The sequence below is a fragment of the Euprymna scolopes genome, chromosome 19, assembly GCF_053919585.1.
Source record: "Euprymna scolopes isolate OS-2025 chromosome 19, ASM5391958v1, whole genome shotgun sequence".
Classification (NCBI taxonomy): domain Eukaryota; kingdom Metazoa; phylum Mollusca; class Cephalopoda; order Sepiida; family Sepiolidae; genus Euprymna; species Euprymna scolopes.
In genome coordinates this window covers 22947187-22970685 of record NC_136500.1, presented here as the reverse complement: position 1 = coordinate 22970685, position 23499 = coordinate 22947187, and the positions used below count along the sequence as shown (strand labels likewise).

The 23499-nt window shown below is 35.4% G+C and overlaps 1 protein-coding gene across 8 annotated transcripts in view; it reads right to left on the bottom strand.

Annotated features, from left to right (window-relative positions):
- The window catches only part of LOC145303489 (uncharacterized), a 731279-nt gene that overhangs the window by 663274 nt on the left and 44506 nt on the right, over positions 1 to 23499 (bottom strand). For all 8 annotated transcript variants that reach the window (XM_080144908.1, XM_080144909.1, XM_080144911.1 and 5 more), the window contains exons 7-9: positions 21535 to 21806; positions 16981 to 17171; positions 5144 to 5327 (exon numbers count right to left, since the gene is read on the bottom strand). In XM_080144908.1, the coding sequence (XP_080001034.1) occupies positions 5144 to 5327; positions 16981 to 17171; positions 21535 to 21806 (647 nt within the window). The remainder of the gene's footprint in view (positions 1 to 5143; positions 5328 to 16980; positions 17172 to 21534; positions 21807 to 23499) is intronic.

Genomic DNA, 23499 nt, shown 5'->3' with positions numbered 1-23499 from the left:
ACATTCCACGTTAGCATTCCCGATACATGTCTACCATAAATATTTTATCCTTAAAATAATTAATTCGTCTCGATACATATTTTCTATAATTCTATCAACAACAATCATAATAATAATCGTGCAGGTTACTTTGCATTCCTCGGCGATGCTCTATATAACAATGTTAAGTCTGAGCAAAAATAATATCTGCCAAGATCTAGTTTATGGCGCAGTGATCGTCTAGCGATTAAAATGGACAGTTAATTCATTTATCAATGAATACGAGACGCTTTGTTTTTATGAAAACTGACTTAGTTTATTTTACGATATTTAATATACACATTTCAACACAATGACGGCGGTAGGGGGGGTTAGTGGTAGGGGGTCGCGAACTGTGACAATTGTCCCTCAGCTGGCCGTCTCTCTGACTGTCTTGCTTTGTTTATCTTTTTTCTTTTATTGAGCATCTTCGACCTCCTCTATTTGACCCATAACCGATTTGACGTCATGGATCCAGGTCGTCACCAGCCCGGGGGATTTCAGCCCGGGGATTTCATTGTTTATTTTCGTTTGCCTGGTCTGACGCATAAACGATTTGATGTCAGGTATCTAGGTCGTCACCATTGTTATTTTCGTTCGCCTCTCTCCATAACACTAGGCCTGATATGAAATTCTACCCGGCGATGATACCTCAATTTAGAAACTTTGAAAACTAAGAAGTCGGGTATTCATCACAATTACTTCCTGGTCAATTCTGATTCAGACTGCTTGTACGGTCGATGGCTACCTATCAAGAGTCCGACGTTTAAACTCCTTGGCCTGATATTCTCAGGCGAGATAAAGTAGAATAAATACATAGAAAATAATTGCCAAATCTGCTGAAAAAAATACGCCTATTTTACTGAGATAGAAACACTTGTCTAACTACAACAACCAACAATAATTTCCTTCGCTCTCTATTTGTACCTAAAACTAAACGAAAATTCCATAAGCAATGTTTCTTTCTTATAACTGTTTGTCTGGGGAGCACAACACCGTAGGACTCCGCCCCAGCTGAATATAATATGGTCGTTTTCAAGTCTAATGTAAATTAGCTCTTGTTGAGCCGTCCTCTTATATAATTGAACCATAGCTAAATTCCACCATTACTGATCATCACGGTGTTGTCTCACCATATATCTAACACTTATTAATCCTTATCCTAAAGTAGCCTCCAGGCCTCGATAAACGGTGACTCCAAGTGAAAACATAAGAAAACCGCTCACACGTACCTGTATCCTTCAACTCTAAAAAGCCACCGTTCGCGTGGGCATAGAGTATTGCCATTCACATCTGAGCTGAACTAGTATTTAATAGATTAATTTGATCTTCTCTAGAAAAAAGCTAACGCTTACATTGTCGTGATAGATGAAATATTTGAGAAGTCTGAAAGAGACCATTTGTTTGATTAAAAGAATGGTTATGCTAGCCGGATACTAAGTATGTTTTATAACGGATAATGAACAGCGTGTCTGTCTTATCGACCTCATTAATAAGTAAACATGACGCTATTATTGGTTGAAATGTGCAATGCTTCTGTGGGGTGTAGTAATCAGCGTATGAACGACGAACATTCTGCTCATTTGGAGAAAGTGTATTTCTTTACGATGAAATAATCTGCGTTAAGGGTTCCACTTATAAGTATCTAAATCGTGCACGCCGTCAAACTGTAGATGAATTCATACTACGGAAGAAGCTAATGGTTCTTATGTTAGTTATAATACAGTCTCTATATATGCTCTTCTGAAAAAATATTTTCGCGTAGGTTCAGGATTGATTTAATGAATAAGGTCCCAGACTACGTAATTATGAAAGCAAATGCTTAGAGTTGTTCGTAATATAGAAATTTAAAAAAGAGGAAAAGAAAGTAAAAAAAAAATGTTATAAAAATTTCCTCAGTTACTCAAACGTTAAGTTATTTATCCCGGACATCGTCTTGTTTCCTTGCTAGTAAATAACAGAAATCGATTATTGAAGTATTATTTTCTTTTTCTTTAATCAAAAATTGTTATGTTAGAAACTAACAATTCATCTGTTTCGATCAGTAAGCTTTTTATCATAAAAAAAGAATATCTGCATAGAATGGGTAAAATTATTTCTCCAAACAGAAAAGTTACGCATTTCTTTATGCTCTTATAAAGATAAAAATCAACATATAATATTAGTAAACTTTATGGCTAGAATCCCTAATCCAATTTTGATCAAAAACCATTTACATGATTTGATTCTATCTAGAAAATTTCTTAAATTCAAGGCTTAAATAGCCCTTATGACGAAATTAAAAGTCAGCAAACCTTGCTTAATTTGTGTCTAACGACTATGGATCAAACTAAATACAAGTCTGTAACAAAGTGCGTATGGGCACGTGTAAGAAAATCAGCAGCAGTCGAAGGATAGCTGGCGAGTGAATATATTAGCAGCATCAGCCGTTAAAGCACGTATGCAAATTAGCAATTGTGCGCGAGCTTGTGTCACAAGAAAAGGAGAGACAAATACTCCACGTGGCCGAGAGAGAAGCAAGTTTCGGGACAGGGAAAATGGATGCGTAAATATGGGGGAGAGAAAGAGCTGGCTGGCGCTGGCCTGAAGTAGCGACGACCGAGATTTTCAAAAACCACATATGTGTGTGAAAAGACTCTGGAAAGTGAATGAATACCGTTGTTTTGGAAGAACCACGAATAAATGCATCTCATTTGCACTTAAAGAAATAATGCTGAGTCCAATTTTTTATTTCTTTCCTTTTTATTTGTTTGTCCCTTTGCGACGGTGCCAGATGGAGCGTGGGTCCAAGAGGTTCGAAGTGTAACGACACAATTAAAAGGTAACGGCCACGTTAAAATGCGCAATATTCGAATGTTCGAATTGGAGGTGGTGCTTAAGAATTCATATAAATACTCAAAATTTAATAACGATTTAATGAATATTTATTAATTGATGTATAAATTTTACCAAAAACCGGAAGTATCTAAAATTTAACGAAAGGATTTCACCCTCTTTTAACTTTTAGTGCCTAAAAATTAAACTAAATATATTACGAGCCTTTACACCTAGCAGCTATGTTTTAAAATTCATAATAATCGATTAATAAGTTTAAGTGTGAATTTTGTACATACAACAATATAAACATATACACATATTTAACTTTGTATACAGATAACGATTCTTCCCAGAAGTATCAAATTTAATTAATATCAAAAGATAAAGCAATTTATTAAGATTAAAAGCATATATTATTATACTAAATGTGAATCAATCAGCATTTGTTTTCCCAAATCTTTTTTCTATATATTTTAGTAACACGAAATACATGCTGAAATATTTCATTATGTTGGGGATTTACACAAATTTACCTTGTCATCGCTACGAAAAACAAACTTTTGTAGCTATATTGGGGGGGGGGGAACTGCTGAAATATATCATAAAAATGAACCAACTACGCCATTTTTTAGATCCATCAGCTTATCGTGTCATCTTCTCTCCCCGTGACTCGAATTATTTCCCTTGGGTCGCGGGAATCAGGAATGAAATTTATAAAACCAAATTTCATGTCTTGGCCAAGTACAAAACCGACTTCATAAGCTAGTGTGTGTGTATAGGGTGTTATCTCTTCTCGTCCCTACAGACTCTTTTATGCAGAAGAGATATTACTAGCCTATTTATACTGTTTGTTTTTCATGGTAGGTGATCAATTAAGCTCAAATTCCTGATACCCCTGTAAAAAATTCACAACAAAGAACCTCTCTCTCTTCTCTCTTTTTCTCTCTCTCTCTCTCTCTCTCTCTTTCTCTCTCTCCCTCTCTCTTTCTCTCTCTCTTTCTCTCTTCTCTCTCTCTCTTTCTCTCTCTCTTCTCTCTCTCTCTTTGTAAAAAAAAACAAACGGAACTTCCATAAACAAAATTTCTTTGCTAGAAAATTCCGTTTGTGAAACAAAACACCATACGACTGCTTCCTAACCAATGGTCGTCTACAAGTCTAATGTAACTATGGTTGTCTTCAAGTCTAATATAAACAAATACTTGTTTATTGGGTAATCATTTCCTCTTATGCAATAGTCTACCCATTCCACCCATTGATTCCAATTTCCTCATGGAGGAAGACATCATTAAACTGGCAACTTCTTTAACCCTTATTCTCGAGTGGGCCTCGGACCTTGATAAGTAGTTATCCATTAGTAAGAAATTAAATGGAAACAAGATGTATTTATATAATTATTATAGGATTGTCTCGAAGTGTCTCTAGTCTTAAGAGGAGGTAGAAGGCGATGGATTTACTACTGTACGACGGTGAGTCGAGTAAGGGAAATTGTATATACGTTTACATAAAGCTGAGACGAAGGACGTATGCGAATGGTGTATGTAAAGAGACTGGATGAGGAGCTGGCAGCGTGTATATGTAGAAAGTAAAAGGGGCTACTTATTTCAGTGTGGAGGAGGCGGTTATGTGACAAATGAACCTGACTAATAAATGTAAATTACAGTATTACATTTTAATCTCTTGGGACTATTTTCATTATTAACATAATTTCTCTTCGTATTATTGTGAAAGTGAGTGGCGGTGGGGTAACGGAGTTACCCAACATCAAGAATATCATTGTGTTTTGTTCTCCTACGAGTTATCCGGTAACAATGAATGTGAGATTTCAGTGTTACATTTTAAAGAAATAGCTATATTAAATGAATCACATTTTATTTTGTTTTGTTTTTGTTTTTTAACATTAAAGTAAAAGAGAAGAATGGGTTGGATGCATGTGAAAGGAAGAGTTTAGGAAAAAGGTACGGAAAAAACGAATGAGATGAGTAGAGAGAAAATAACGAGACTGCGTTTTCACTAGTTTTATAATTATATTGTTGGGCAAAGCCGGGTAGTCTTTCTTGTAAAGCCTAAAATAAACCCTGTTCGTTCAATTTCGCATAATATCACAATGTTTCTGCTGGCAGTCAAAAATGTTTAACTGGCCAGCAGTGATTCGTTAACTTAATTAAAATGTTTTTTTTGTTGGGGGGGGGGACATATTTTATATCTGTACACAAAACGAATGTGATAAGTATTGAACTCGCTATAGCTTGCGTCAGACTGGCAGCAACACCAATCAGTGTAATGGGAAGATGAATACAGTAATACTTACCAATTGACGTGCATTCTCCTTCCATGAATTCATAGCCTTTTTCACAGACGCACTGATAGATGCCACTCAGAAGGGCGCATTTGCTATGAGAACCGCATGGTGCCAATTCAGTCCTTTCCAGCCTTCCTCCTGGGTGACATATTAGACTTGTCTGGCAATCGCTCGTTACCAATTCTTGGTTTATCTGGAAGTAGAATTGTAAGAAACGTTAAACTTCATTCTAATAATAATTCTATATTCTTCTTAATGTGTTCTCCTGACATCATGTATCAAGTGTTTTCTAAAAACGAGTACATCATCATCATCATCATCATCATCATCATCATCATCATCATCATCATCATCGACTTAATGTCTGTTTTACACACCAGTATGTTTTGAACGGTGTTTTAATAATTGACTTCTGAACTAACCTATCTCTGGACGGGTCTTTATGTATCCTTCTCTTCATCTCGCTTTCCATCACTCTCATCTATCCTCATCTCTTCCTTCTATGTTTCCATGGCCTTCTCCTACCAACTGATCTTTCTACCTCAACTATTGTACATATGCTAGCCTGCACACTTTCATATATTCTTCCGGTGTAACCAAACCAACAAAGTCTCCTGTTCTGCACACATCTCCTTATGCAGTCCAGAGTAAATCTTCCTTTAAAATCAACATATTTAAGCCTGTTTGTCTCACATTACACATTCATTCTCCTAACATTTCTCTCCATGCAAAACATATGTTCAATGAGTTCATGTAAACAGCGTCCCGAATTTTCAATCTTTGAATAGATGAGCATTTGCTCATGATTTTAAATCACGTTGAAATGGTTTTCTATTTGACAGTTAAACGGATCCTATTTTTTATAAAATTGCATGAAAATTTGGATTATAATTCATAAGGAAGTCATTTCTTTTTTCAATGGGTGTTAAAAAAAAATTTTCTATCACAGTATGTGAGTACATTTTTTAAAAACATGAATTGTATTACAAATTTTTTTATTTTACCGTTTTTTTTTTTCAATATATTTTGCTAAGAAATTAATTTTAAAGTATATATTTAGAATAATATAAAATTATATAGTTGTTGGTACGATAAATATAAGTACGGCACAATCACGTTGACACACCGGTTCTCGCTAGATCACCAAAGTTAAGCAACGTTGAGCCTGGTCAGTACCTGATGGGTGACCATTTGGGAAGGTTAGGCACTGTAGAAGGAAGGTTGGGCGTGGGGCCAGCACCCTCACCCTGTAAAAAGAACTCCTCGCTACAAAAACATCTACAAAAGCTGTAGATGGCCTATACCCCTCCAAGAGCTCAAGGGCTATGGATGGATGGACAATAAATATAACTTATTTAATTGTAATGTAAAAAAGAAATGATGTATAAAAATAAATTGTCAATTTTAATGATGTCATACTTTGTCTCTCTTGCATATCAAAAATTGAGAAGTTACTGAGCATGCGTATTGGAATAACAAAAATAAAAAGAGCGTCTGATGGAAAACAAAGGCGGATCGAAAACATAAGCCTATCTTTTTGTTTTCTTATTTCTTTTTGTTTCAGCCACTCGAGTGGAGCCTTTGGCATTATATCAATAATATATTATAATAAAGTCGTAATCCTGTTTGTTTGTACACAATTTGATTAATATATACAAACTACCGTCTCATAATTTAATTTTTATACTGAAAAGGAATTATATGCACTTGTATTTCAGCATGATTTCTATACATATTACTTATACAGAAGAAATCTACATTCAATGAGTAACCTCATTTGCATATTACATTAAAGAAAATCTATTTTAATAATTAGCTCGATTTTATTACTTGTTTGTAGTTATAGAATCGTTTTGATTGTTCTATTTAGAAATATTCTTAAAAGTTTATTTATTTAATCTATTTTAAATTTAATTTATATTTAATTTCATTTATTTTCAATTATAAATAGCTGACAACAGTTGCGTCTTGAACCGGATGTAAGCTTATTTATTTAAGCTATAAAAGTTATTTCCCCTTTAAGCTATGTGAGTTACTTCGTGTTTGATTTTTTAAAAGAGTAATAAAAAATACAAGAGAGCTATATGCTCAGTCTGTTAAATCCAAAGTAGCTGAGCAGCGGCTTGGTTCCCACCAATTTTGGCAAATAGCAAACAGGATCTTGAACAGAAGCGTGCGTTCTATCCCAACCATCATCAATTGACTGGGGTCATTTCGTCAGCATCAGACAAAGCCAAACTATTTGCCAAGAACTTTGCAGCTAATTCTACCTTATACGACGAAGGGCATCAACTCCTCGTATTTCCTCCTATAATAGACAACACACTATGCAACATACAAATATCTGTGCGTGATGTCGCCAAGCTAATCAAGAACCTTCATTCAAGTAAAGCAACTGGCCCTGACGCCATTCCAATTATAGTGTTAAAAAAGCTTCAACCAGAACTTGTCCCCATACTTACAAAACTGTTTAAGCGTTGCCTTAAGTAGAAATGCTTCCCAACGCCCTGGAAAACCTCATCAGTATGCCCTGTATTTAAGAACACAGATGATAAGTCATCTCCCTCTCAGTACAGACAAATAAGTCTCCTGTGTGCCATGAGTAAGTTGTTGGAATCCATATTAAATAGAGAAGTAATCAACCACCTCAGCAGAAATAACCTTCTTAGTGACATGCAATATGGTTTCCGTTCTTCTAGATCTACAGCAGATGTGCTAACGGTTATATCTCATAGGATTAGTGAATCTCTCAACAAAGGTTTCCTTTCTAGGGCAATCGCTCTTGACATACCAACGGCCTTCAATAAGGTATGGCATAAAGGCCTACTTCACAAAATTTCCAGCTACGGTATAACTGGAAATGTTTTCTCAATTATTAAATCATTTCTCTCTGATAGGCTCATAAGAGTAGTGGTTGATGGGCAGAAATCAGAGGCCTGCAGTATTAATGCTGGAGTCCCTCAGGGGGCCATCCTGGGCCCAACTCTCTTCTTGATCTACATCAATGATCTCCCTAAACACATGCTAAAATCATTCGTTGACATCTATGCTGATGACACGACTATCTGTGGCAACACATTAAAGGCTGTAAATGACAAAACTCTCTCTGATTCCCTCTCCTCTGATCTTGAGCACGTGGTACAGTGGGGGAAGAGATGGCTGGTCACTTTTAATGCATCTAAAACCAAGTTCCTATCTTTACATCATCAATGTACTGATCCCCATTTGGAATCAATTAAATTGGATGGCTCTCGTCTTGGGGAGGGGGGCTCCATCTTTTGACAAGCTTCTGGGATTGACAATTACTCCTGATCTTAAATGGAACATGTACATCAAGTCTGTTGCCAAGATCGCTGGAAAAATGGTGGGGTCTTTCTACCGCTCCAAAAGATATCTCACTGCTGATGCAATTCTCTATCTATATAAAAGCCAAGTACGTCCAAGAATGGAATACTGCTGCTACATCTGGGCAGGAGCTGCTAGAAACAGCCTATCCTGCCTTGACAGAGTACAAAATAGACTTCATGTCTTAGTGGTGGATGCCCTTTTCTCTTCCCTGCAACCTCGCTCCCACAGAAGAGATGTTGCGAGCCTATTCTTGTTTTATCGCTATTTCCATGGCAAATGCTCGTCTGAGCTACAATCTCTTGTGCCCTCTCGCCAATCTTTCACAATAAACACCTGTCTAGCTGAAACCACTGTCAATAATTTTCCTCACTCTTTATCTGTGCCTAAATCAAAACGTAAACTCCATGAACAAATCTTCTTTCTTAGAATGCACGCCTGTGGAACTCTCTTCCACTTGTCTGTTTCCTATCTGACTACAACTTGGATGTCTTGAAATCCAACATAAACAAATTCCTGATAAACCGCCCCATAAGATACTTTATCAAATCTCCATTACTAACGATTATCGCGATATTATCCCATTGATTACTGTACATACAATAACCCTTATCCCTGAGTGGCTTCCGGGCCTTGATAAGTGGTTACTACCATGTAAAAAAAAAGACCAAGATATATATGTTTTATGCTTTTCTAAATCAAACATGTGGTCAGTTAGGATATTCGGTGTATCTTAAATAGTATGTGACTAATCCCTCCACCCCGGTAATATGTTTCGACAATGCTGAGTATATACAACGAGTAAGTAATAAAAGTGTAGTTTATTCATCGGTTAATAATAATAGTTGCTATAACTGCGTAAAAATTTCAGAAAATATCTTCAAAGGTTTTTTATACAGGGTGGCCAACTTAAAAGTAACCCAATCTCTACTCTTTCTTTAACCTTTTTTTTTTTTTTCAGATTAAGCGCCTCACTTAAAACTTGGTGATCTTTCTTTTAACGACCAACTGACACCACAAGACAAAATGCAATTCTTTTTCCAACAAGATGGCGCTACATGCCACACAACTCACAGATCACAGACACGAGTTTATGACATGTTTACGGAAGAGATACCAATAATCAAACAGTTATGACCACGACATTCCCCGGATTGTCATCATGTTATTTTTACCTTTGGGGGACTTTAAAACAAAAATTCCATGCAAATAATCCTCAGAATCTAGACCAACTAAAGGAGAAAATTACCAACGCTATCAGGAGAATCAACAGAGAAGACCTACAGGCAGTATCTGCAAACGTTGTTAAACGTGCCCAGAAATGCATAGATGTCAACGGGGGGAGCACTACTAGCATCTTTTATAAAACTACAGGTAATAAACAATGCTACAGGTAATTTACATGATAAAAGAATGTGTTCCTCCTCTCTACTACATTTTCTGGGCTACTTTTAAGTGGGCTTGATGCCTTTGAACAAACTGTCTTCAAACAATCTATAGCGATGTTTCCCAACCTATTTTTTACCTTCATGAAACCTTTCCAATAATAGTGGAGTTGCATGAAACTTTTACATAAGAAAAAATTTTACAATATTATTTTTTATTGTTTCTTTAGGTAAGAAAAAAGAAACGCATGCCATTCTCAAATTTATTGACAATTTTGAAAAAAAAAATTGAAACAATCCAAATATTTTTATGACAACTTGTTCAAATACATAACTGGGTCATTTTGTTTTGTAGTTTCTCCACAGTTTCATACATGAATAAGGAAACTAGGTTCGAAAAAGCAACAACTAAAATATGCATTCACACATGTGTGCAAAGGTATAATACTTTATATATTAATCAGTATCTCTTCAAGGAGCTCTTAAAGAACCTGTGAGTTCTGCGGGACCCTGGTTGGGAAACCCTGGTCTTCTACTATAGATAGACAATCATAACTTTAGCATTAAAGTGACTGATGATTATTTCTATACACAAGGAGTTAAAGTTTTTAGCTTTTCATATCAAATTCTTATATGAAATCTCTCTCTCTCTCTCTCTCTTTCTCTCTCTCTCTCATACAATTATTAGTAGAGTTTTATAAAAGTTTCAAACGGTTTAGCTTAAAATGTGTTTTTTTTTTCTTTTTTATTATTTAATCTATATATTTATAAAATTGATATTTGCCCGTTCTGACATTGATATTAAAAGCCTAGTTTTTCTATTGCTATTTATTTGCTTCCCCATGAAAGCAACATATGATACAAAATCGTTTTTAATGTGGCAGCTCTTTAAAAAGAAGCACTCTGGAAGTAGGCAAAAATAAAAATTACCTTAGTATAAAAAGATTTCTCCTGCATTGACTAAGGACAAATAAACTGTAGTGTTACATCAGACAAATACTACCCTCTGATCTTAGGCCGAAGGCCAAACTTTTTTTTTTTTTTGTTTAAAATTATCAAAACGAACTTCTTAATATACTCACCCATTGATATGCGAGAGACTAAATAAAGGTAAACAGATTTGCATATCCTTTGAAAAATGAAGTTTAATTAATTAATTATTATTTTGTATGGTTTCTTATTGGATGATTGGTTTCACTTAACTATTTATGCATAGTTTCTACATTGTGTATAAGTGTGTAGAATTTAAGATAAAACGGTTCTAGAAAACTCACATTATATATATAAAAGTGACCTTGTCTGCATGCGTATGGAAATACTCTACCAAACTCCTCTTTTGATTTTTGCTCTCCAGACTTGAAACTATAAGGTATTTGGACTTGTGGAACATTTTTGATTTGTTTTTTAGCCAGTAAAATAGCTGTTAAGGAGTCAAAATTAAATATATAAATTATATATATATATATATATATATATATATATATATGCACTGAAGATTCCCGAATATATATATATATATATATATATATATATACATATATATATATATATATATATATATATATATATATATATATATGCTCTGAAGATTCCCGAAAGAAGGATGAAACACTAGTGTCTGTAGGTATTTAATTATTATAGTAGAAAATAATTATGACAGCCCCTTTAAGAAATTCGTTTCTTATCGTTGAGCACTTTCAGTTGAATTAAAAAGTCGGTCAATTTAGCTCTTATGCGTAGATCATCGTATAACGATTAGATCACTGTCTGACTGACGTAAATGAAGACTTAAAATTAAGATGTTTAAAATTCAACGTTATTTCAAGCGGTTAATGGTAGCCGAATGGATTAGGTCTCCGCTAATCGAGCCAGAGATGTCTTGTGATACGGGGTTCGAATCGTTCGACTGGTAGTAATCGTGACACTCTGCACTGAAGATTCCCGAAAGGATGAAACACTAGTGTCTGTAGGTATTTAATTATTATAGTAGAAAATAATTATATATATATATGTAAGTGTATATATATATATATATATATATATATATATATATATATATATATATATTGACCTTAGCCTTGTGTAAGTCGATTATCCCCGATTTTATCTACACATGTGTCAATTTACTGTTATACTATAAACAACGACTTTTTCTGCCGCTTTTGTATAGGCATAGATTTAGTTCATACGATAACGGACAAGATAAGAAAACTTTATGTTTGGTTTCAATTCACGACGATGGCATCCAAGTCATTATTTTTCTACTCTTCGAAATCGCTACTATATATTGTGTACAATATAATAATCAATAGAGAATTGACTCGATAATAATAAATACGAAATATTCATAAATTAAAGTATCATATTTAAACGTATTTTGTGGCCGGGCAATGCCGAGTGGCCTGCTAGTGTTTCATACAAGAACATCCACCAATTTTTTAGCCACTGAAAATAAATTCCAGAGCACAAAAGGTCGCTCATTTTAATGGCACCACTCCCGTCATCATAGCTCTTCAACATTTTAGTTTGTGAGTTAAAAGTAGAAGGTCTTACTTTTGGAACTACTTTCGTATTAATTTGTTGATTTTATAATAGGGCTTTCGAAACCCGTACTAAATTAACTCGATCGTTGAAAGGAATAATTTAGTTAATCTTGCAGTTAATCTAGTTGTCGTTTACCTTTGTGCATTTTTTAGAAATAGATTCAGTTATTTTTGATAATTTTTTATTTTTATATTTATATCAATTCAACATATGAAAGATATGCCCACTTTATATAAGAAATCGTCATGGCTATACTCTATCTAATATGGAAGGTTAGCATGTCGGATTTTTAGATTTTGTTATCTATAATAAATAATTTGTTTAATCACTGTTTGATTCTGATTAGCCATTTTATTCTTTAATACATGCATCTCACTTCAATTTCTGTCAAATAACCTCATATTAAAAAAGAAAACAAAAACAGAAAAGATTGAAGTAAGACGATTCCTGAACAACAGCAAGTTATTGACATTATTAGGTTACATCAAACAAATTTGATTTTACAGACTGTCATAACTTTTTGAAAGCAAAATTGTAAAAACTGTACTAAAACAAAATAATAAGGTAAGCATGAATTTAATTAGGAAGACAACTTGTAATAAAGTTTGTTGGTGTAGAAATTCGGTTGCTTCTTTTGAACAGGATACAAATATATTCATATCAACCAATAAAAAAAATGGACTTTGTAAAAAAAAAAGAAAAGAAAATGCGACAAATGACAAATCGACTGTAGACAAAAAGTCTGGGGAGTACCAGATCGAAGCAGTTTGCCAATAGACGCGGGGCAATATTTTCAAGGAAACAATGATGAAGTATTTTTTTAAATAAATTTATAAATAAATGTTTTCTACTCCATGAAGCAAGAAAAAAATAAGTACACATTTCGAATAAAAAGCGATAGAAACAGCCAAAAACGATCGTTTATTTAATTTCAAAATAAATTTTTTAAAAATAAATGCTGAGAGGAAGACTAGATTTTTAGTATTTTTAGCACTAAAATAGAAGAAAAGTTTCCGTTCAGATAAAGCTAACCAATATTGGTTTCAAATTATTCTATTTACTTTTTCTGATCCCTTACAGGTGTCCAGGAATCTCTGCAAGAGATTCTGTCCGTTAGTCGTTCAGGTTTTATATGTGTTTCTTTACATGGGGGTCACCACTTATCAAGGCCCGAAGGCCACTCGGGGATAAGGGTTATTGCGTGTACAGTAATCAATGAGATAGTATGGTAGTAATCATTAGTATTGGGGGTTTTGATAGAGTGTCTTACTTAAGGGGGCGGTTTGTTAGGAGTTTGTTTATGTTGGACTTGAAGACGTCCAAGTTGTAGTCAGGTGGGAAACAGGCAAGCGGCAGAGAGTTTCACTGGCGTGCAGTTCTAAGAAAGAAGCTTTGTTCATGGAATCTACGTTTGGATTTGGGCACAGATAAAGAGTGGGGAAAATTGTTGACAGTAGTTTCAGCCAGACGGGTGTTTCTCATGAAAGATTGGGGAGGGGGGACGAGCGATTGGAGCTCAGACGAGCACCTGCCATGGAAATAGCGATAAAACAAAGACAGGCCCGCAAGGTCTCTTCTGTGGGAGAGAGGTTGCAGGGAAGGGAAAAGGGCATCCACCACTAAGACACGAAGTCTATTTTGTACTCTGTCAAGGCAGGATAGGCTGTTTTTTGCAGTTCCTGCCCAGATGTGGCAGCAGTACTCCATCCTTTGACGTACTTGGCTTTTATACAGATAGAGAATTGCATCAGCAGTGAGATATCTTCTGGAGCGGTAGAAGGATCCCACCATTTTCCCAGCGTCCATGGCAACAGACTTGATGTACATGTTCCATTTAAGATCAGGAGTAAAGGTCAAACCCAGAAGCTTGTCAATACATGGAGCCTCTCCAAGACGAGAGCCATTCATTTCAATTGATGCCAGATGGGGATCAGAACGTTGATGATGTAAAGATAGAAGCTTGGTTTTGGATGCATTAAAAGTGACCAGCCACCTCTTCCCCCATTGTACCACGTGCTCAAGATCAGAGGAGAGAGAATTAGAGAGAACTTTGTCATTTACGGCCTTTGATGTGTTGTCATAGATGGCCGTGTCATCAGCATAGAATTCAACGAATGATTTAAGTATGTGTTTTTGGAAATCATTAATGTAGATCAGGAAGAGAGTTGTGCCCAGGAATGACCCCTGGGGGACTCCAGCATTAAAACTGTGGGCCTCTGATTTCTGCCCATCAACCACTACTCTTATGAGCCTATCGGAGAGAAATGATTTAGTGATTAAGAAAACATTTCCAGTAATACCGTAGCTGGAAATCTTGTGAAGTAGGCCCTTATGCCATACCTTATTGAAGGCCTTTGATATGTCAAGAGCAATTGCCCTGGAAAGGAAGCCTTTGTCAAGAGATTCACTAATCCTATGAGATATAATCGTTAGCACATCTGCTGTATATCTAGCAGAATGGAAACCATATTGCATGTCACTAAGAAGGTTGTTTCTGTTGAGTTGGTTGACTACTTCTTTATTTAATATGGATTCCAGCAACTTACTCATGAGACACAGGAGACTTATTTGTCTGTACTGAGAGGAAGATGACTTTTCACCTGAATTCTTAAATACAGGGCATACTGATGAGGTTTTCCAGGGTGTTGGAAGCATTTCTCCTTAAGGCAACGCTTAAACAGTTTTGTAAGTATGGGGGCAAGTTCTGGTTGGAGCTTTTTCAGCACTATAATTGGAATGCCATCAGGGCGAGTTGCTTTACTGGAATCAAGGTTCTTGATTAGCTTGGCGACATCACGCACAGATATTTATATGTTGCATAGCGTGTTGTCTGTTATAGGAGGAAATACAGGGAGTTGATGGTCATTGTCGCATAGGGTAGAATTAGCTGCAAAGTTCTTGGCAAATAGTTTGGCCTTGTCTGATTTTGATGAGATGACCTCAGGTCCATTGATGATAGTTGGGATAGAACACACACTTCTGTTCAAGATCCTGTTTGCTATATTCCAGAACTGGTGGGAACCAAGCCGCTGCTCAGCTACTTTGGATTTAACAGGCTGAGTATATAGCTCTCTTGCATTATTTATTACTCTTTTACAGTGGTTTCTGGCAGTCCTGGAAGCAGCTTTAGTCTCAGTACATCTATTACATTGGTAGCTATGGAAAAAGTGATTTCCGTGTGCGATGGCAGCAGCACTTTCTGGGGAGAACCATGGCTGGCTGTAAGGTTTTTGCTGGAATGTTTTGGATAGCATGAATCGGTCTATGCCTATAATTAACCATTCGGTCAGGTCTGATAATATGGAGGACACATCCTTTTTAAACATGGAATGCAGAGGTAGGTCAGCTATGAATGTACAGAAGCTATCCCATTCAGCCATAGAGTATCGATATACAGTACGGCGGAGAGGTACATCTGAAGATTTATTATATTTCATTTTTATCTTAACTGCTACAACAGAGTGGTCAGAGGATCCCAGAGGAGATAGAACGGAACATGAACACAGCTCAGGGGATGTTGTGAGGAAAAGGTCTAGAAGGTTTGCATATTGACCGGGTGTATAGGGCACACGGGTGGGTTCGTGAACAATTTAAGTGAGATCAAAGGCAATGGCAAAATAATGATAAAACTTCCCCTCGTCATCGGTTTTATTTGAGTGGGTCAGCCCACATTATGGGCATTGAAGTCACCACAAATGTGAATGTTAGCCGAAGGATGAGCAGACAGGATGTGGTCAATTTTCTCAGATATGCTCTTAAAGATAGTAACTCCACTATTGTGGGGGCGATAGAGGGCAAATATAAATGCAGTGGTGTAAGCCAGTGCAACCCGAAAGCACATATAAGGTAAATTAGGGTCTTCTCTGGAGATATCCCTACCACATGGAAAGCCATCCTTAATGTAGGCACATATTCCATGTCCATGGCGATCTTAGGGGTCAGATTTAGATGTTAAGTTGGAGTATCCTTTAATTATGAATTCGTCTAGAGAAGTGGTTGGCCCTATGCCAGTTTCACTTAGAAAGAATATGTCCGGTTTCGTCTCTTGTAATTGTGTTTCAACCTCTGGAAGGTTGGAACGTAGACCCCTGGTGTTGGAAAAGGAAACCTAGTAGTAGGGGTCTACGTTGGTGGATGGGGTTCTTTTGTTTTTTGTTTTTTGTTTTTGTTTTTGTTTTCACCAACGGGTCTCCGTGCAAATTTCACGATTTTCTCCCAGCGGAACTCCGCGCGAATTTCATTTTAAGAATAAATAATCTCTTCTAGCCCTAAAAATAATTGTCAACAGAATATTAGTTCGATAAAAAAATAACATTTTAAATTTATTATTATAAACTGTATGCATTATATCGATTAAAATAAAATGAATGAACATAGTATGTTTTAAAACTGTTTAAATCGATAATACGACAGCGTTCGGTCCGATTAGATTCGTCTGATCCGATTCGGAAACAATTTATTTTGAAATAAATAAAAATTTTATTTTTTGCAACATGCGACATGGCATTTAAATATTTTGATAATCGGAAGACCACATTTTTAACTGGGTGTGAAAGGTATTTCAAACTTTACCTGCAAGTATTTGTTTTCATATAAGCAACCACATTCTGAACGTTCGACGCAAACGCCATCCTTGAGGATATATCCATCACGGCATACGCAAGTTCCAGTGTACTGTTTGCATGTCGGGAAAGGGCTATCGCATGTCGGCTGACATACCAACGCAGAGTGTTTGTACATTTGATTTCCAGCGCACTTGATCTCTGAAAAATAAGAATTACATCATAAATATCAGTTCATTAATTATTTTAATTATTTGTGCTTAGTTCCAGTAAAAAGACGGAAAACCAAAAGAAAAAAAAACATAGTTGTTGATTTGGTTCTTAATGAGAGATATTCTAAAATTAACAAGACAAGTAAGTTTCTATTTCCTCTATTACTGATATGTAATAGCTTGGTGCTCGTATAGATTTGTACAGCTTAGTGATTGTATAGATTTGTATATCTTGGTGATTGTATAAACTTATACACCTTGGTGCTCTATAGACTTGTATAGCTCTATATACTTGTAATAGTATAGCTTGGTGATTAGTAAATCTTGGTGATTGTACAGACTTGTATAGCATGTTGCTTGCATAGACTTGTATAGCTTGGTGATTGTATAGATTTGTATACCTTGGTGATTGTATAGATTTGTATAGGACCTATCCAGATTAGGTACCCACCGAAAACTCTTCTGAAATTAAGCATGATTTTCAAAAGATACGATAAATCAATCTTTTTCAGTTAATCTTTCTCTAACATAACTTTTGAGAATACTTTATGCAATATGGTAAAGTAAAACTCAGATGAGACTTTGACCTATTCTTACGTTGTCGGGTGGATTTATTCAATCTTACGACTGACTCATGTACTTGTTGACATTTTGATGTTTTTTTTTATTTTCAATCATCGATTTGTAATGTACGGAGTTTTCTGAAAGTTTTTGTGCGCCTACTAAAAAAAACAAAAAAAATAGAGGGATAAGTAATACATATAACACATGTCTAGAAATTGTTTTTTTCACTTTCAGAATAATAAACTTAAAAAGGAACCTTATAACAAGAGGTAAGTAACAAAGTATTAGACAAAGCAATGAATTCTGTTTATTCACTTTCGTTGCGGAGACAAAGCAGGACCTAGCATAAAAGCCAGACGCGGTATTACTCCTCTTGGTGAAATGACTTCGTAGATCGTGTCAGATAATCAATCTAGAACAAAAAAAAAACTCTTGTGTAAATCCTGTGTATTGAATTCTGGCGCATTAAACTACTGGGGCATAGAGAATTAGCTCTATAATAATAAATACGAAATCTGCACGAATTAAAGTATCTTTAAGCGTGTTTTACGACCGGACAAGGCAGGGTGGCCTCTGCTAGTCTTGAAATGATGGATACAGAGGCCATATGATACTATACAATCAAGTTTTAAACAATCTCCTTAACTTGAAAGCTGGGAATAGAACTGAGATATAGTAACACAAACGATGGGTCCCTAACAAAAACAAACGCACGTGCACACACACGCACACACACACACACACACACTTTTATGTTTAGTTGGTTTAGTATACATAATGCATATATTTTTTATTGTTGTTTTAGATTAGACACGACAAGGAAGATGAAAAATAAGAACGTCTATGGAAAGAGCGTTGGAGTGGTTTGTCGTTCATGGTATCGTTTCACAAACCTACTTTATACGTCATTATAAAACCGAATATCAAATACATACACTTTATAATAGCAATAACTTGGCTTAATTTAGGAACTGCCGCGTTTTGTTACGTATGAGGCAGTGAAAGTATACCACCATTTTCGATTTGAATTCTGATTGGTATCGTCCTTCAGTTTGTTCCCGTCGCAATAAAATCTCTTCCGATCGTCTGCTTCCGGATAATTTTGGGTTTTCTTCTTCTTTTTCCATCAGAGTTCCATTAGAGCATTAGTTGGCAATTCTCTAAGGGCCACTCTCAGAGTATGTCTGAACCAATCTAGATGTCGTTTGCAGATTATTGACGATACTACCTACTAGTTAGTACGATCTGTAACATTTTCGGTAGTAGTTCGATCACTAATTGATCTGTAAAATGTTCCTAAGGCTGACTTTGAAATGCCAAGTTTGACTCCCATATTGCAGTGTGAACAAGACGTTGCTGCTATGAAATCTTATTCTAAATCTGAGGATGATTTTTCCTTTTTTACAGATCTTGCAGAACTGATTAAACGTATCCTTACTATCATCCTTGTTCATGGAGCTTCCTCAGTAGCTAACGTTATTTTTTGTTGATAAAAATGCTTTAAAATGACAATAGACGGAGTAATAATTTTCAACGGCAGTTTTCACTAGCAGTTTCAGCTTGGCGTAAGACATTTAATCAACGAGTTGAATGAATAAAGGGAGTTGTAATTGTTTCTATATGCAAAAATAGACAAATGCATCTAATTTCAATATTATATTCATCCTTAATAGTCATGATGAAAAAGTTACTATAAGTTGTAACTAAGCGACACTCACCTTAGACAGGTTGAACTGACTTCCTCCGCAAGAAGAAGTTTCATGTGAATATGAAATTCACGAGCTATCCCCAGTCGCATGTTATGGGAGATGACGACGTTAGGTTTTCGCAACTTTTGCAAAGAAGGATCGACGTTCTCCTACATACAACGTCTGGTGTTCCCAAATACCTATCTGGTATTTACTAGGCGCAATATTGATTAATGTCGGTGATCTAACAAGAACCAGTGTGTCAACGTGATTATCTGGTATATTTGGAAGTGTAATTGCTGTGTGTTTGTTTATTTGTTTATGAAATTCTCGCAGGATTTTAGAGATAGACTTTCATAATCAGCTTATTCGGAATATTTTGATAATAACATTTTATATTATTTGGCTTATTCGAATTACTTTTCGCATCTTGAATAATATTTTTATGTTTCAGTGGATGTAATCTCCAAAATTCACCAGGTGTATCTTGCCTACAATGACTCGTGACGTAACGAATAAATTACTTGGTAAAATTCAGTAATAGGTGACATTCTTCTAGAGTTTGAAGGTACACACTTTAGTTCGGGCTAAGGAAACAATTACGAATTACTTAAGATTTCTACTCTATCATGGTTGATGGAACGAGGACATGATACTTCCTAATTAAAATAAAGGGTGTGATTCGAAATTCTGTGCTTATCTCTGAGTCCGACAGAAAGATTCCCGAGTTCGACAAGATACATTTAAAGAAGGTCAGAGGTAACATCCGCCGAAACTTTATGAAAATAACACTTAAGAAAAGAAAAGAATTCAGAATAAGCTAAATTATACGAATTATCAATTGCCATCTAAAAAAATCAGAAACATAATCATATTTTATTTGCATCCTTAACTTAATGTATATATATATATATATATATATATATATATATATATATATATATATATATATATATATATTGTGGCAAACATGTTGATCCAAAACATAGATCAAGTATAGAAATAGGAAATAGTGTTGAATTATCTTATCGACAATATAAAAAAGACGTTTATGTCATGGTATAAAGAACAGGTACACGTTGGAAAGTGTATAACCACGTATAACCAGCATCATTTGCTATTTAATTGTAATTGACAGAAGGTGTTTGAGCATTTGAATGGTTAAGATCATTGAGTACTATAGATCAGTATTGAAAGTTTTATTGTTGAGAGAAAGTTTAATACGTTATAAAGATCTAGTGTAGTGGTGAAAAGTATACCACATAGTAAAGTTCCAATGGCGAACACGTTATTTCCATAGCAGAGACCATTTTTCTTGCTTTTCGTTTTTTTTTTTTTTTTTTTTTTTTGTATTACGTGACTAGAACAGTACTCGTCACAGGATGGATACAATGAATTCCCCAAACAGAATAGTATTGCCCTACATTTATGTCCGACTACAAAAATTAAACCAATTGATGATGTAACCAGACCTTATGCCTAGAATCCTTATCGATAAAAATCTATTACATATTTTAATTATAAAACTGTATAAAATTTATGGCTTAAGCTAAAGTGCTCTTACGAAGAAATTGAAATTTTGCATAAATGGTGTCTAATGATATAGATAAAATTCAATGCATATTTAAAATATGCCAACACTGTTCCCCCTAAAACTCTTTTAAAATACTTCAGAAGGAGTATTTATTAATTGGTGTTTAATAATTATTGTCAAAACTGCACAAAAATCAAAAGTACTCCTCTGCCCTCTTTCTAATACATTTCTATAAAATGTAGACTCCCTTTACGCCTAGCAGGTCTGTACGAAAACTACAAATGTTCAGTTAATTACTTTAGAAGTAAACTATGTACATACAAATATATAAATCTATAAGCATGTCTAAATTTATATAGATAGATATTGCTACAGGCAAAGCCGGATATTTCTGCTCGTTTTACTTGAACTTTGGTAACCAGTTTATCTGCTGCTGATTATGCATAAAATATCCATTTCGATCGATTTAATTGCCTCCGTTCGATCAGAAAATTAGTTATGTTAATAAATCGGAAAGAAAAGAAACGAGGTTGTATACATTTCCTTCTGTTGATAATAATACTTACCGCAACCAGATACTTTTCTCCAGTCGGATGTTTCTCCGTGTTTTTCACACAGCTCGGCAAAATGGCGGATGGAGTCGCACATAATGGTATTGTAGATGGTCGGTGTGTCGAAATAGCTGCATGCGTTCATCTTGCACATAGTCACGTGTCGCCTGACATCATCCAAACCCAGCTTGCTGATACAAGATCCGAAATACTTCTGGTCCAACAAAACGTTGCACCTTTGCGTTTCACTCAGCAGGCACTGGTCTTTGATGAATGCTCGTTTACAACTGAGAAAATAAAATAAAAAATGACAGCATCGCACTTTATCGCTGTTATTCTGTTTTTCTCTTCATCTCTTCTTTCTCAGTCTCACTATCTCTATCACTCTCTCCTTATATATATATATATATATATATATATATATATATATATATATATATATATATATATAAAGAGAGAGAGAGAGAGATTATCAATAACAATTATAAGCTCCAAAACAATTTGTTGAGTTTTGCATTATCTCCTCTTAAAAATCGATCTCATTCTTTTCCTTGCAACTCCCCATAGATGTACACACACAAACACAAACACATACACACACATTGTGTGTGTGTCTGTGTGTGTGTCTGTGTGGGTGTACGTACGTTTTACAGAAGACCAAAATACATCGGTACTGTTTCTTTCAAACTAGAACAAAGTGGAATTATTTGTTCAACTTGTTTAGATTTGAAACCGACCGCAGCGATGTTTTCTGATCTTCTGTAACACATATATGAATAAATATTAAGCTTTTATTTTCGAAATTTTCTTAATAATCAGACACTCTGCTGAGGTTCTCTCCCAATAATCTTACATAGGTCTTAATTACTTGCTGTAGTCATGATCATGTTTATTGGCACGGTCCAATAAAACCTCATTTTGTCTTAAAAATCCTTCAGAAAAGGTTAAATAAAAGGAAATTACAAAGTATAATATATATTTTGAACTGCTCTTTCCAACTCAACAATCGAATTCCCAAAAAAAGTGAATAATAAAGAAATTACAAACGTTATTTCAAAATTCCTTTTGTTCAAATTTATTGGCACCGTAATTCTAATGATCGATTGTATGGCATTTAGCCTTAATTACTTGCTGTAGTCTTTTATCATAATTTTCCACTAACTTATAGCATTCTTCAGCAGTAAATTTACCCCATTCCTCCTGACAATAATCCTCTAACTGAACGAGATTCTTAGGCTTCCTCTCCATTACCCTCAATTTAAAAATCCTCCACAAATTTCCAATGGGATTGAGGTCTGGACTCTGGGATGGCCACTCCAAAACATTGATATTGTTGTCCTCAAGCTATTTCTTAGTCAGATTTGCCGAATACTTTCGGTCATTCTCTTGCATGAAGCACCAACGTCGACTAAGTGACAGATCTCTAGCAGAGTCCTTCAGGTTTTCATTCAGGATTTTAACATAATCCTCCATTTTTCATGATGCCTGTGACCTTAACAAGTCGTCCTGGTTCAGTGGCAGTAAAGCATCCCCAAAACATCAAACTGCCTTTGCCGTGCTTCACAGTTGGTATGGTGTTGTTAGGCAAGAAGGCTTCGCCAGATTTCCTGTAAACAGAAGAAACACTATTATGGCCGAATAACTCAAATTTCGTTTCGTCGGAGCATATAACATGTTTCCAGAACGCAGCATCTTTATCAATATGGTGCTTTGCGAATTCTAGCTTTGCTTTCAGAGGCACAGGTTTCAATAAGGGAGTCTTCCTCGGACGACATGCTTTCACACCAGTTCTCTTCAAAACTCTACCAACTGTGTGTCGAGACACGTTCACTCTCTGTTCCTCTACAATCTCCCCAGCAGTGATCCTTGGGTTTTGGTTGACACGTCGAACTATTTTTCACTCTGCTCTCGCGGACAGTAACCTGTTTCTCCCCCGACCTTCCAAATTCATAACGTGACATTGTGATTTGAACTTCTTTA